Genomic DNA, 14673 nt, shown 5'->3' on the forward strand with positions numbered 1-14673 from the left:
ATGAGGAAGCCAAGTGACATTTTTGATGTTTGATGGCAGTCTGCAGTTCCTATTTACACACTTTAAAATCACAGAGGGTGACCATCTGCTTCCTTCTTGCTGATTACTAAGAAACGTGGGATGCAGAGACCAAGGACATGCTCTTGACCATTCAGAAACAACCGCCAAATTGCTCTGCCCAAGACAGCACAAAGGGGAAAGACACCCACACGGAATACAACATGTGACTGCCCAGTGCGGAGAACGAGGACAGATATTGAGGGGAGCGGGCTCAGTGATCAGGGCCTATCGCGGTCCCATCTGTTCCCCGCCTCCCCTCTCCCCCCCCCCCCCCCCCGGGACTGTCAGGGAGTAGAAGGAGTGAGAGCACCCCCTTCCTGCAGTTTTAATCTTGAAGGAGAGTCCAGGGTAGGCAAGGGTGCGTTAAAGTGCCTTTCTTTTCACTGTAATCTTTGGCTTTCCGCAAGTCCTTTCTACGAGGAAAATGGACGGTCAGATCCGTCTCCCTTTCCCGGACAGAATGACCCACGGTGGCTCCGCAGATAAACAAAGCACCCCTCTCGGAAATGCCGCGGAAGCCCTGGGCTGTAAGCGGCAGAATACAAATGAAGCGCTTTTCTGCCTAGTGACAGAAATGTACCAAACTAGGCAGAACCGGCTCGGTGCAGGCAGCAGGGGTGGGGGTGGGGGGCTCGGCGGGGAGGGCTGGCTCTGACCCGGCTGAGGGCCGGACGTTCTGCCCGGAGGTGCCCCAGGCTCTCCCCAGACAGCCCCTCGGGACAGCCTGTAAACTCCGGGGGCGGGGGCGGGAGGGTCAGTCCAAACAAACAAGTTTCCTGCACAGTCCTTAAAACAATGGCTGCTTTGGAAAGGGTTTGCTTTTCGTCAAAGGATGGTTTGCTCCTCTCGTCTGGGAAGAATTAGATTAAATTCAGTGATTAAAAGGGTTCCCCGCCCACCTCCCCTTCCCTGACATTTGCCGTTCAGGTCACGGCACACTGTGTGGGAATTGCAATGCTGTTGTTGACGGAGAACAAGAAACGCATGTGCCGACGGGGGCAGAGGGAGGGCATCTCATGGCGAGATCAGCCTTGATGTGCCACTGGATTACAGAGGCCTCAGATGAGGCTGATTAATAATTCTGCAGGAGCCCTTGAGCTGGAAAGCTGGTGTTCTGAGTCTGATAATCCCCAGTCATTGTGATACAAAGGAAGGACAGAAATTGAATTCACAGTTCTGAATTGTGAAATTCAAAATTTGAAAGAAACAGGGATCTGCTTCTTCCTGACTGTGTTTGTCAACCTAGCTGCCTCCTTGTTTGTGTTAAATGGCTACTGTGCTTTTTGAATCCAAAATCTGATTATATTTAATTAGTACAGGCATCTGGGATTTCTAATACACAAAGAGTTATTAAAGTAACAAATCTTTCTAAAATATGTTCACCATGAAAGAATGTGTTAATTTATGCAGTAACAATTTTTTAACATGAAATAATTAACATGAAAACTGCAACAATTATGAATTCTTCGCAGTCTAATTTATATGTGAATTTTCCTCCAGATAATAATCTATTCAACTTAAACCCGCAATACTGGGAGCATTTGAACAGACGCATTTTTCTTCTTCTATTTAATACACAAACCTAAACTCACAGCATGTCTTACACAAAGTCACAAAAGCCCCGGTTTCTACATACATCCCAAAGATCCAAAGATTAAATTGCCTTGACATTAGCTTCCTCAACAATGATCCTGTCATTAACTTACACCTTAAAAAAAACACCACCACAAAAAACCAAGACACGGAGCAATTCTATATTCCTGTCTTTGTGATGATTCAAATCAGGAGAGGAGAGGGCTAAATAGGCAGGCGACCTGGCTGGGAGCGGTTAGGGAAAGATCAAGTGGATGTGTGTGCTTCATGTGATATGTGTGCCTGAGTGAGGCGTGGGTATGAGGAGGACGGAGGGAGGGAGGGGCAGACACACACACACACACACACACACACACACACACACACACACAGCTACTATCAACCCACTGGATCAATAGTAGTGATATTACTATCACTACTAGTAACTACAACTATACAACTATCAGCTTAGCATTTTGCTTTGTGCTAAGTGCTTTTTATGTATTAAGCCATACAATTCTGTGATGTAGATAACTATTATTATCCCTGTTTTCAGAGGAGGGAATGAAGGCTCAGAGAGGTTAGGTAACTTGTCAAGGTTTACAGTTAATTAGCAGCAATGCTAGGATTCACACCAAGATCATTTGATTTCATGGGCTATGTGTGTTTTGTTAATTTTAGACAGTGCAAGCTGGGGAGGAGCAGACAGAGAGGGAGGTTGGGAGGGAGGGAGGGAGGGAGGGAGGGAGGGAGAGAATGAGAGAGAGAGAGAGAGAGAGAGAGAGAGAGAGAGAGAGAGAGAATATCTTAAGCAGGCTTCACACTCAGCGCAGAACCCCACACGGGGCTCCATCCCAGGACCCTGGGATCATGACCTGAGCCCAAATCGAGAGTTGGATGTTCAACCGAGCCACCCAGGTGCCCCAACATTCGTTGTGCTCTTAACAATCCAGTTCCTCCTATCTTTGGGAGGGCGTGTGTGTGTGTGTGTGTGTGTGTGTGTGTGTAGAAGGAAATCGGTCTGGCTATCCAGAAAGACATAAAGCTAAGTGCTTCCAGGAGCAGCAGGAAGGAGTGAATAATAACAACAGCTTCTTCTCTATTCTTCTCTAATTCTCATGACCTCCTGAAAGGTGACCAATACCAACCCGACTTCAGGATGTGAAAGCTGAGCCTCACTGAGGCTAGAGCTTATGCAAAAATCCATGAGCAGGAAATGGCAGAGCCCGGATCTGAACACAGACCATCTAGCTCAAAGTTCTGGTGCTTCCCATTACCCCAAAGACAATCTGTGCAGGGAGTGCTAATGTAGCAAACCATCCTCTCCGGAGTGTCCTGCTGTCACCACAGGATCTGATTTCCAGAGAGCCGTGCCCGGCTCTCAGAGAGCAGGAGAGCATGTGAAGAGTATGGAGTGGTGACAGTGATTTGGGCTATTTTCACTCTTGTACACGAGTATCTATTAAATACCTACTATTGCTCTGCGCTGTTCTTCGGGCCAAATCACCTCTACAAGGAAGCAGCAACACTGGGGTCCATAGGTGCTTGGGAGAATTGCCACAACAGTGCTTGTCCACGTATGTGTGTGAACGTGCACATGCAAACACAACCATCCGAGACACTGCAGAGAACGCCCATCAGATACTCAGGTTTGACAAGATTAAAAACAACAGAGGCAGCATGGAGGCAGGGACAGTTCTCAGCAGAGAAGGCAAATAGGAGAAAAAGGAAAGTCGGTGGGGGCCCTTGGGGCATGTAGGTGATGCTAAGTGCTGACTGCCTAGATAGAGCTGGCTATAAAATAAGGAACTAATTTTTTTTTCTCTTAGAAGATAGATTCTTCTTTATTGATTACTAGCAGTCTTTTTCCTAAAAAAAAATTTTAGGCAAGAAAAAAAAAGATACTTTTCAAGGAAAATATACATCAAACATGAAAAGTTTGGGTCATAAGAATGGTTTTTATATTCCACAACCCGCAAAGAGCTTTTATAGACAGCCCATTTAATCCTCACAGTAATTATGTGAGGTAATTATTTTCATTATCACCATTTCACAGATGCTAAAACTGAGGCTCAGAAAGGTTAAATGGTTTGTCTGGGAACACCAAACTTGTAAGTGACAGAGCTCATTCAGATCCAGGCCTCATAACTTCCTCATAACTTTTTTTTTAATTTAATTTTTTTAATGTTTATTTATTTTTTAGAGAGAGAGAGAGAGAGAGAGAGAGAGAGAGAGAGAGAGAATCCGAGGCAGGCTCTAGGCTCTGAGCTGGCAGCACAGAGCCCAACACAGGGCTCGAACTCTTGAATGGCAAGATCATGACCTGAGCCGAAGTCAGACGCTTAACCGACTGAGCCACCCAGGCACCCCGAGGCCTCCTAACTTCTAACCCAGGTTCTTCAGTCTTACCAGGCTCCCTCAGTAGCCCAGAGGGAAGTATACCACCAGCAAATAACACAGTAACCATGCGTTGTACCTTTAAAGATACGCCCACAAAATACGCTGGGTGGTATTTATAAATGCTAACCACAGGCTTGCCTTAAGGGTAACAGTTCTAGTCCTGGGATATATCCAAGAGACAGGAGGACATATGCCCACTAACCACAGCAGAGTTCATAATGGTACCAAATGAGAAATACCAGTAGAACAGATAAACTGATATATTTGTTTAACAGAATGATGGGAAAGAAGCCAGACACAAAAGGGTAATACTGTATGATTTGCTTATATGAAGTTCAATTATAAGCAGAACGAATGGATGGTGACAGAAGTACAAACAGTGGCTACCTCTGCAGGTGACTACTGGCTGGATGGGGGATGAGGTGGTTTTTAGGTGCTGGCAGCATTCTGTACCTTCATCTGTGGGTGGTTGCAGGGGCATATACATATGTAAAAATTTACTAAGTTGTGCCCTTCAGATCTCTTCATTTTAGTGTTATGTACATTACGGCTCAGTAACAAATAAGTGTCCCCCCCAAACAAGTCATGCTTACACACAAGCCAAGTCTATCTGAACTTGCTAGGTTTAAGTCAACACTAGTCAGCACTGAGCTTCCTGAAAGCTTATGAAGAAAGCAGTCTATCAAGAATTCTCCCACCGCTTCCTGTTTGTGTGAGCTTTGAAGGAACTGATGGTTGCAGGGGCTGTGGGTCTTGGAAAGCAAGGCTTGGTGACAGCCGTCCATGCTGGTGGTTCTTGGAGACGAGGTGTGGATGTGTGAGGACAACATCCAGACAGTGGACCCTTAGGGTGCGCTGTGTGTGGCACAGGCAGGGCTGGGGCTGGCTCTGCAGCAGTGCTGGGGTAGGGAGGTGGCTGAGATAGGACCTCAGGTGAGGGTGCAGGTGGGGGTGAGCTGACAGGAGGGAACGGGGGCACGTGCCTGGAGGCGAGGACCCACGGCAGTGGTACTGGGTGAGGGCTTGCACACTGAGCTTGGATGTGCCAACCACAACCTCCTCAAGCTCAACAAATCCGAAACCAAACTCACCCTCTTTTCTCTGGAAATGAGTTCTTCTTCTGACTCGCTCATTTCTGTTGCTGGCAATTCTGTTCTCGTGATACTTGCATCTAACTACATGGGAATTCTCTTTGCCTCCCCTCTCCCTTATCAGAACAGCGTCTGAGCCTTTCCGTTATGTCTGCAGTCCATTCTTGCGTGTATTTTTATTCCCCAAGGACTTAGTCTTGTACAGGACACAATAACAGCAGTATTTATATATCACTTGCCATGTGCAGGGCACCGTGCTAACCACGTCACATGTCTTGTTGTTAGGTATCTTGGCAAAAATTAAAGCACAAAGCAGGTAAAATGTATTTCCACTTTAAGCAAACCGAGGTGTGGGAAAGTTAAATAACTTGGCCAAGGCCCCGAGGCTGGCAGGCCATGGTTCTATGTGGCTTCAGCGCCGCTCGTGTGTGTCCCTTTGCACGCTTGCAGACCGCCCCGGTGCAGTCTCAGGCTTCCTTAGGTCAGAAGCTCCTAGCAAAGTCCCTTTCCCAGACAAGGCATTCAAATATTTAATGCTGGCATTACTTGGAGACCCTGATTGGATACAATTTAGCAATGAGTTTATGACTAAAGATGTGCTGGGATTGAGGGAGGCGTACAGGCAAGAGAATGGGCGGTAGCAAATAATTTCTAGCTGCCTCTAGAATGCTGTTGACAGGGGACCACCCTCACAGGCTCTGACCCTGGTCTTGACCTTCTCCCTGACAGGGGCTTCTGCTTACAGTCCAGTGGGGTAGCGGGTGGTAGGAGGAAAGGAACACAGGCAGGGCTGTGTAACACATGTCTGAATTTCAACTCTACTTGTGCCCTGGGAAATGTCACCGCATCTACCCCGGGCAGGGGGGGATGGTATCAGACATTTGTGTGCCCGTAGATGGGAAACCCACAATGGTGTTGAAAAACAACTGTCACTCACAGTCCCAAAATACCTGTGTTGGGCACTTGCTTCTGAACGCGGCCCACACTTCCATAATCAAGCTTTAGCCTGACCGTGGCCTCTGGGTATCATAAAACCCGACTTGTAAATATTATCAGGCACATGGCCCAGCTGTCTGGAGGAGCTGACTAATCCCCAGCAGAAACTTTAGCACGCAGCACGCATGCCATCTGTAGAGCACACTAGCAGATACATACCAGGCCTTTCTGTCTCGTTAAGAGGCCGGGGCAGGGCAGACCCGCGGGAGGAATTTTATAAACAGCTGGGCTGTCCCAGAACTGGAAAATGAAGCTCTTTCAAACTCCCTCACACATTCACATTAGAAAGTGCCCCTTAAAAACTTTCCCATAAAGAGAAAAAGGGGCATATGACTAACCTCAATTTTTGTTTTTCGTTTTTAAATCACTGTCTTGGTAAGAGGCCCTTGGTGTAGCTTAAGAGGGATGCAATGGTGCCGGCCACACCTGGATTCAAATCCTGCCTCTGCCCTTGTACTAGCTGTGTGACTTTGTACAAGTTACTTAACCCCTCGGAGTCTATCATTTCCTTCCCCGCTCCTCACATTTACCCTCTCAGGCCCGGCTCTCGGTAGGTAAGCGCCCCAGCTCCTTCCTTTCCTTCTGCTGCAGGACAGCATTCTTGCGTCCTCCTTGTAAATCCTGGAGCTCCCAACCTTTGTGTCTTTCTCCAAGTTCAGTTCTCCACTTCATTTACTTCTCCTTACTCATCTCTTTCCAGTGTTTGTCATGGATAGGTAAATATTTGTGAAAGGGAAGAGAGAAACAAAAAGAATTTTTAAGAGGGAAGGGTGGGACTACTCGGAAGTTAAGCAGAGGAAACACGGTACAAAGGGTATGAAGCTGATCTGAAAGGCGTCAGGACAGCAGCTGGGAAACTGATGTTGGGGGGTGAGGAAGCCACCAGAAGTGGACAGACAGCTGAGTGTGGAGGAGGGTGGGACTTGATGCCCAGGACTGAGGGTGGCCACCCGTGGCCCTGCTCCATGGTGGAAGCATGCGGCCAGGGAAACCAGTGAGGGGCTCTCACACGCCTTCCCCTATGGCGCCAGTCACCCGGGGCCACAGCCAGAGGACCGGACCCCACTCCATGAACTAAACATTCAGCCTTGTCAACAGCACCTCCATGAACATCTTCAGTTTCTGCCCTGCAGCCTTCTCGTTTGTGGATGGTTCAAGGGGCGGATTTGTAACCACACATTCCGTGGAGTCCAGAGTCCGGGAGAAGGGGAGAATCAAATCCGGGACTACCCCAGCCGGCACCAGGACTCTACTCACGCAGGCAAGGACGCTTACGTGATGGATTGCCAAGACCAGCTCCAATCTCACCCCTTCCTAAATCAAATATTCGTGTCCCCAAGCCTTCACCTGCTCCCCCTCCTTCTGGGTCTGTGAATTGGGATCTGAAGGGTTTGCCTCAGGGTGAAATCTCTCATTTAGGGCCAGGTCTCAGACCCCAGTGGCACTGCAGACCCTCTCAGCTCACGCGGACTCAAAATCATGTCCGCGTTTCTCTCTGGACTGCCAGTGCCAATCACAGCTGCCTGTGTGCCTCTGATTAGGGACGTGGCCCGCCGTCTGGCCCCACAGGAGTGTGTGCGTGCGTGTGCGTGTGCGTAATGTGTGGGCATGCTCGCTGTGTGGGCGTTTGGCTCCAGGACAGGAACTGCCATGTGTTGGGGAAATTCAAATAGCCGAGCTGTCTGACCAACATGGAATTGGGCACTTGGACAGTATCTGCACCAGCCAGGGTCTCAGTTTAACTGTTTTCCTCGTCACTTGAGAATGATAAAAGGAGGGAAGAATTGGCATGAAATGACAGAATTTAGAAAGAAAGGACAGGAATTCCAAGGTGGCTATTACAAAATCCAGTAGAAAGCACTGCCCTGTAATATATTCCAGTCACCGCTCAGCCCTGCTCAGAATGCCTAGGCTTGGTTAAAAACAACAGTCATGAAGGCTACCCATTTCCTTCAGACGTGAACATTATATTCTACATGAGGAGCCTACATTCGACTGCAAATGGCACACTCAGTTTCATACATTTACCTGTTGACTGCTGTGTGCAGATCCAGGAAGATAAAAAATAACCCTGGGAATTCCCTCCCTGGCATCTGGTGCTCTAAAAAGCATCCAAAAAGCTCCCCACTAGAGTGGTTGCTCGTTTGGGATGTATTTAATCTAGAGTCTAATTTCTACAAATCTGAGGAGGAGGGAGAATGGAGGGAGATGATTTAGAGGAGGTGGGGCTGCTTAGGAGATGCCGCTATTTTCTGTCCTCTTTCTAGATGATCCCCCTTCTGCTCTTTTCTCTGCTCTGGACCCAGCTGGACCCATCAGTGGGCTCCCCTGACCTCTGGCTTCTTGCCAGGTTTGGCAGGATCTCTGGAGGAGGAGGTAAGGTATGAAGCCCCTGATCCGTGCCTGGCCTCTGTCTGCCAAAGGTGACCTCTGGTTCTTAGCCCTGGTGCCTGCCTATTCCCTTCCCCACTGCCCTTCTCGCCTCGGGTCAGGTCCATGGCTGTTGCTACCTCTGGGATATCACCTCCTGCCTTGTTGGCTTTCCTAACTCTGCCCATGCCTTTATAAAGAACTCCTTTATTCAAGTCTCCAATGAGTGTGCTTTCTTCATTCTGCTGAAACTCTGATGGAATGATGAGCTATTATTTGACTTCTCTTTTGGCCTTCCACAGCCCTCTTTCTCCAAAGGCAAAGCGTCCCAGGCCTGGACACTGTGATGAGGGTAGCATGAGTCAGGAAGACCACATTAGAGGACATTCATTCACCAAAAAGCAACATTTGTCCATCTACTGGACCCACCACAGTCTCCCATCTGCAAAGCTGTCAGATTCCTGCCAGGTTAAGAAGCAAGCACTTGGCCAAAGAAGGCCATTTCAAGTATTTTCTGGAGGAAAGGAAGGGAAGGGGAGAGGAAAGGTCCTGAAGAAGCTCCTGTTCTCGAGGCTGAGGTCACAAGCCCTCCTATTTAAGTGCCCACCTTGTCGTGCTGTGTACTCATTGTCTTCGATCAATCTGGCTAGTCCAAAGTCAGCAATCTTGCATATGAGTCCGTTCCCCACTAGGATGTTTGCTGACCGCAGATCCCTGTGGATATAATTCATGCGCTCGATGTAAGCCATTCCTGCAGCAACCTGTGGAAACCGATGAACAGGACACGTTACCCCACGACTCGTACTGACGTGGCAGTAAACCTGAGGCAGGAACCAAGGGACCATGCGGCCTACCTGTGCGGCCATATCCACAAGATTTGGTAATTTCAGAGCTCTTCCTTCCCCATCTTTTAAGAAATCAAGTAAACTTCCTATGAACAAAAGAGAAAACCATTTCAATTTACTTTGAAAGATAAAAATGCCTGACAAAGGGTTGGGTTTGGTTTTCTTATTAGAAATAATGAGGTGATTGAATGAATGCCATCAATGAAGAAAAGATTTATTAAAAAAAAAAAGAGGCTAGAAAAAATTCTGTTCATTGAAAGGCAGCAGTTTTATCTTTCACAAACAAACAATAGTGACTCCATTTCTAAGGACAACAAAAATCTGACAAACCTACAAGAAATGGGATGCAATTCTCTTTATGTCATAAAGAAGGACATATGAGGAGCTGACCACTTTAGCCTCATCTCCCATCAGCCCTGAATGAAGAAGTGACATAGGGAAAATGCCACCCAGGCCAAGTGGCTCCCAAAGTGTGGTCCTGGGACCAGCAGGAAGAGCTTCCCTTAGGGAATTTGTTAGAAATGCAAGCTCTCAGGCCCCACCCTAGAACCAGAATCAGAGACTCTGGAGGCGGGCCCAGAAAGCTGTATTTTAAGAATACCCCTTGGGAATGCAAGCTGGTGCAGCCACTCTGGAAAACAGTATGGAGGTTCCTCAAAAAACTAAAAATAGAACTACCCTACGACCCAGCAATTGCACTACTAGGCATCTATCCAAGGGATACAGGTGTGCTGTTTCGAGGGGACACATGCAACCCCATGTTTACAGCAGCGCTATCAACAATAGCCAAAGTATGCAAAGAGCCCAAATGTCCATCAACTGATGAATGGTAAAGAAGATGTGGTTTACATAAACAATGGAATACTACTTGGCAATAAGAAAGAATGAAATCCTGCCATTTGCAACTATGGGGCTGGAACTGGAGGGTATTATGCTAAGTGAAATTAGTCAGAGAAAGACAAAAATCATATGATTTCACTCATATGAGGACTTTAAGAGACAAAACAGATGAACATAAAGGAAACAAAAATAATATAAAAACAGGGAGGGGACAAAACAGAAGAGACTCATAAATATGGAGAACAAATTGAGCATCACTGGAGGGGTTGTGGGAGGGGGGATGGGCTAAATGGGTAAAGGGCACTAAGGAATCTACTCCTGAAATCATTGTTTCACTGTATGCTACTTTGGATGTAAATTTAAAAAAATAAAACAAGTTGAAATTAAAAAACAAAGACTAAAGCCTATAAAAAGAAAAAAAAAAAAAAGAATACCCCTAAATGATTCTGATACACAGTAAGGTTTGAGAATCATTGGCCTCGCTTATTTACAGATTTTAAATCAAGGAAAGAATATCTGAGGAATACAGGGTGGGGCAGTTAGCTCCCCTTTTTAAATCATGGCCAGCCAGGCCTTGAAGATATCGGAAACAAAACAGCTGAAGCTTCAGAGCCACTGTGATAACAGCCTAGGGAGCTCAGGACCAACACCAGGGCGGAAACAATCATGTGCCGAGGCTGGATGGAGGCTCATGATGGTCATCAGTGACTGTTTCCATGCTTTAATCACAAAGTTATTTACCAAATAACCCTGGATACAAGGGACAAACAATCTGCCAGGGAAAAAAATTTCCAAGTGTATTTAAAAAGAAAGTATATGGACAGGAAAAATTATGCTGGTGCCCCCTGATGTACAACGCATTGGCTTTTAAGGCCGTTTCTTGTTTGGTTTGTCTATTTTTCCAAAACAAAGTGATTCTGGGCCTTATCCTTGGCAATAGTGCTTTGATTAGAAAGAGGCAGAGAAAGAATGAAAATAAAACGGGCTCTTTAAAAGCATGTCTTTCTTCATCTGATGTTTAAGAAGAGAACTGGGAAAGAAAAGGCGCTGAGAAGATGGAGACTAAGCTGAGCCCAGAGACCAGTGTCCGATACTAACTGTTCAGCCCCGAAAAAGGAAATTTAGCACAAGCCATGGCATTCAAAGTAGCAGCAAATGATCATAGCCCTTCAGATCACCCTGGGTATTAAATATGAATGCTTTAATTATGGAGAGGAGCTGGGACTCCTGACATGTGCAGCGTGCAAAAGGTGTTGCATTTCATAAGGATCTGGGGGGCAAACTCAAGGTCATGGTCTGTTCTAACAATGCTTTCATTAACGAGCACATGATTTGTGCTTCCTGACAGGAATGCCAGACTCATGCAGAAAGCAGAACAAAAGCAGGCAGGCACCTCCATCTCCCTCCCCGAAATAACCCCTGTGGGTCAACCGCGGGGTGGGGCCTGACCTTTATTCATGTACTCGGTGACAATGTAGATGGGCTCCTCGGACACCACTGCGTAGAGCTGGACCAACTTGTCATGTTTCAACTTCTTCATGATCTGTGCCTCCTCAAGGAATGACTCGGGGGACATTGTGCCTGGTTTAAGAGTCTTTATGGCTACTTTCGTGTTTCCATTCCAGGTACCTGCACACATCCCACAACATTAAGTCAAACCGAGGATCCTCTTTTGATGGGAAAATAAAAAAGCTTTTAAATCAACAGCTACTTGCATAAGGTTAGATTTTAACTTAGAAAAACTTAATATCCTTTTTTGTTGAATGAAGACAAGCGAATGTAATAAGGACTCTGTCCAATATCTTCAACAGGAAACATGAGTTTACTTATAGCTGTGTTACGGTTTGTTAATTCTTTTAACTTTTTTCTGATTTTGATATATGCCACTTTACTTTTCTAGCTCGCACATGTGATTACAAATTGGTACCCAAAGTTTTGGATGCTTCTTTAACAAGGCTGAAAGTTCAAAGGTTAGAACAGGCCTGGCTATCCCACCGCTATCCCTTAGACAGTAGAGCAAGCATGGAAGAAACTAGGATAGTTCCGTTGTATGAAGGGTGCCATTTAAAAAAAGACGGCAACACACCGAGGAAGTCTGGAAGTTACCTTTCGACTTTCTACCATGTGCGGTGGGTGAGCTACTTGACAGAGACCTTGAACAGCTGATATATAAGTGAGATTACAAGTATGCCAATGGGCACTGGCAAGAAGCTCACGGTCTACTTGCCCCAAACTTCAACCAGGTAAGGACAACTCCTCAGGTCAGCCACAAGAGCAACAGCCTCTATCGGACTGAAAAAATCAAACAGCAGCTAAGAGGGAACAGAAATGTTTAGGCTTCACAGGTGGAGAAAGTCAAGTAGATACAGAGACAGGCCTGGTTTATGATCATTTGTTGCCTCATCTGTAGAATATAGGAGTAGAACTGGATTATCTTTTGAATCTCTTTCAGCTGCGAAATTAAAAAAACAAAAATCCAGGTTCTATGTGTATTCTGTTATTAGTCCTACAACTTCGGATTAAAACTCTAAGGGAAACAGAAAAATCTGCTAAGTTAGAGCGTGCTTTTTCTGTTTGGAAAAGAGAGCTGGTTTAAATGAAGATTCATTTTTATATTTAATGTAATTGACTTCAGAATTAAACATTTCTGTAAACTTTTGTTACCCTGTTCAAACCATGGTTCATACGATTACAACATGCAGCCTACAAACATCTAAGTTATGAAAGAACAGTGGCTTAAAAAAGAGTTCATTCAAACCTTATAAAATATCTGACCACTAAATATAAATGGAAAATCTGATAATCTGGAAGTCGTCTTTGCTATTTGAGTGCTATTAGCATCCCAAAATTTTAAATAGAGATTTTCCTCTCTAATAACAACCCAGTTACTCTCACTGGCATTCCATCCTGATCCCGAACTACCACGACATAATGTTTTATGCTCAGTGGGCAACAAATTCTTAATAATGTGGCATAATGATTTAAAGTTGATAATCATAAAATTTGAAAATAAAATTTTGTAGAATGTCCAATTCTTCCTGATTGTATAAATGATTGAATTGAAATCCTTGGCACCCACAACTTCAATTATAAATTGGGCAGATGAGGGAGAGGAAGGCTACATGAAGATATTTTATGATACTTGAGTTAAAGTATGGAGAGAGACACAATAATGTGGACTCGAAAAATGAGAGCGCTTATTATATAGTAGCTTATACATACACAGTACATATAGGTGTATGTTTGAATGTCTATCTCTAACCTTATCGCTACACCCATATCTATGTAATATTTATTCTTTGCCAGGCTCTGTTCCAAGTGCTTTCACTGTTCTCAATCTTTTAATGCTGACCACCCCTGCACACCTACAGCTACAACGTAAAAACAGGTACCTATCCATATTGTTTTTAATTGAACCTAAGAAAGAAGGTAGATTCCATAAGCACCAACACTGTCTCACTGACAGATGTCTTTGGGTGGCACCAAACCCATGGATTTTCTCCAAGCAAAGCTGTAAATGACCCAAAGGGTGTTATAAAAGCAGTGGGACGGGCCCAGTGCAGTCAGCCTCATCAATGAGTGACATGACAACCGAATTAAGAGAAGTATGTGTGCCTACTGAGCACGAACTGCGTGCAAGGACTCTAAATATATTGTCCTATGTGATTCTCAATCCTATGAAGTAGGTATCATTCCAATTCTACAGACGAGGAAACTGAGGCTCAAGGAGGTTAAATGAGCCCCTTGGATATGGTTAATCAGCTAGTAATGATTCAAACCCTGGCCCACTGAGCATAAAAGCCCATGGTCTTTCCCTATAGTAACCCATCTGTAGTATCTTACCTTCCTATGTCTCAGGAAGAGGAAACAACAGACACTTATTGTATTGGTGTTTCTTCTATGTGCATCTGCTTCACCAACCATATGAAGAAGTATAGAAGAGCACAGCAAGGTATCGCCGTATTCTCAAAATCTAGATGGCCTGCGTCTGTCTAGCTTCAGGTTAAGTGTCTTGGTCCCAATGACTGTGTGTGTGTGTTTGTTCAGACTGTCCTTTTAATTGGCCTTGAGAAGTAGCCAAAATGAAATGTGCCCTCTGCCTTACCAAGCCACACTTCAGCGAAACACCCCTGACCCAGCTTCTTCTCCAGAGACAATGAACCACGTGCAACTTCCCAAGCATCTTTAGCCAATCCAGAAGTTTGTGGGGTACAACTTGATGCAATCACAGTTAAGTTAAAACACAAACCATCAGCTTTCTCTACAGGAAAGGGAATTAATAAAGAAAACACAATCCTTATAATCCGTTATCATGCATGCACTAGGGAAGATGGAAGGTGACTTACCCTTTAGGGCAACACTGAGTTCACTGGGCAAACATTTGCAGTTGTAAAGGAAGGGCAAGGCATTTGTGCAAGCTGGAACATTCCTTGCACTGTTTTCTGGCTTAGGAATTGAGATTCATATAACGGCATAATTTGAGCCATCTGCCAATCTTG

The 14673-nt window shown here is 45.4% G+C and overlaps 1 protein-coding gene across 13 annotated transcripts in view; it reads right to left on the reverse strand.

The window, feature by feature from the left end:
• Nucleotides 1-14673, reverse strand: part of FYN (FYN proto-oncogene, Src family tyrosine kinase) — a 214832-nt gene that overhangs the window by 23079 nt on the left and 177080 nt on the right. For 12 of the 13 annotated variants that reach the window (XM_060616416.3, XM_060616423.3, XM_060616411.3 and 9 more), the window contains 3 exons: nucleotides 11624-11803; nucleotides 9344-9420; nucleotides 9097-9250 (listed from right to left, as the gene is read on the reverse strand). In XM_060616416.3, the coding sequence (XP_060472399.1) occupies nucleotides 9097-9250; nucleotides 9344-9420; nucleotides 11624-11803 (411 nt within the window). Of the gene's footprint in view, nucleotides 1-9096; nucleotides 9251-9343; nucleotides 9421-11623; nucleotides 11804-14279; nucleotides 14436-14673 lie in introns of all 13 variants that reach the window. The other variant, XM_060616422.3, reaches the window with a different exon arrangement.

Source organism: Panthera onca, chromosome B2, assembly GCF_046562875.1.
Source record: "Panthera onca isolate mPanOnc1 chromosome B2, mPanOnc1 haplotype 2, whole genome shotgun sequence".
Classification (NCBI taxonomy): Eukaryota; Metazoa; Chordata; class Mammalia; order Carnivora; family Felidae; genus Panthera; species Panthera onca.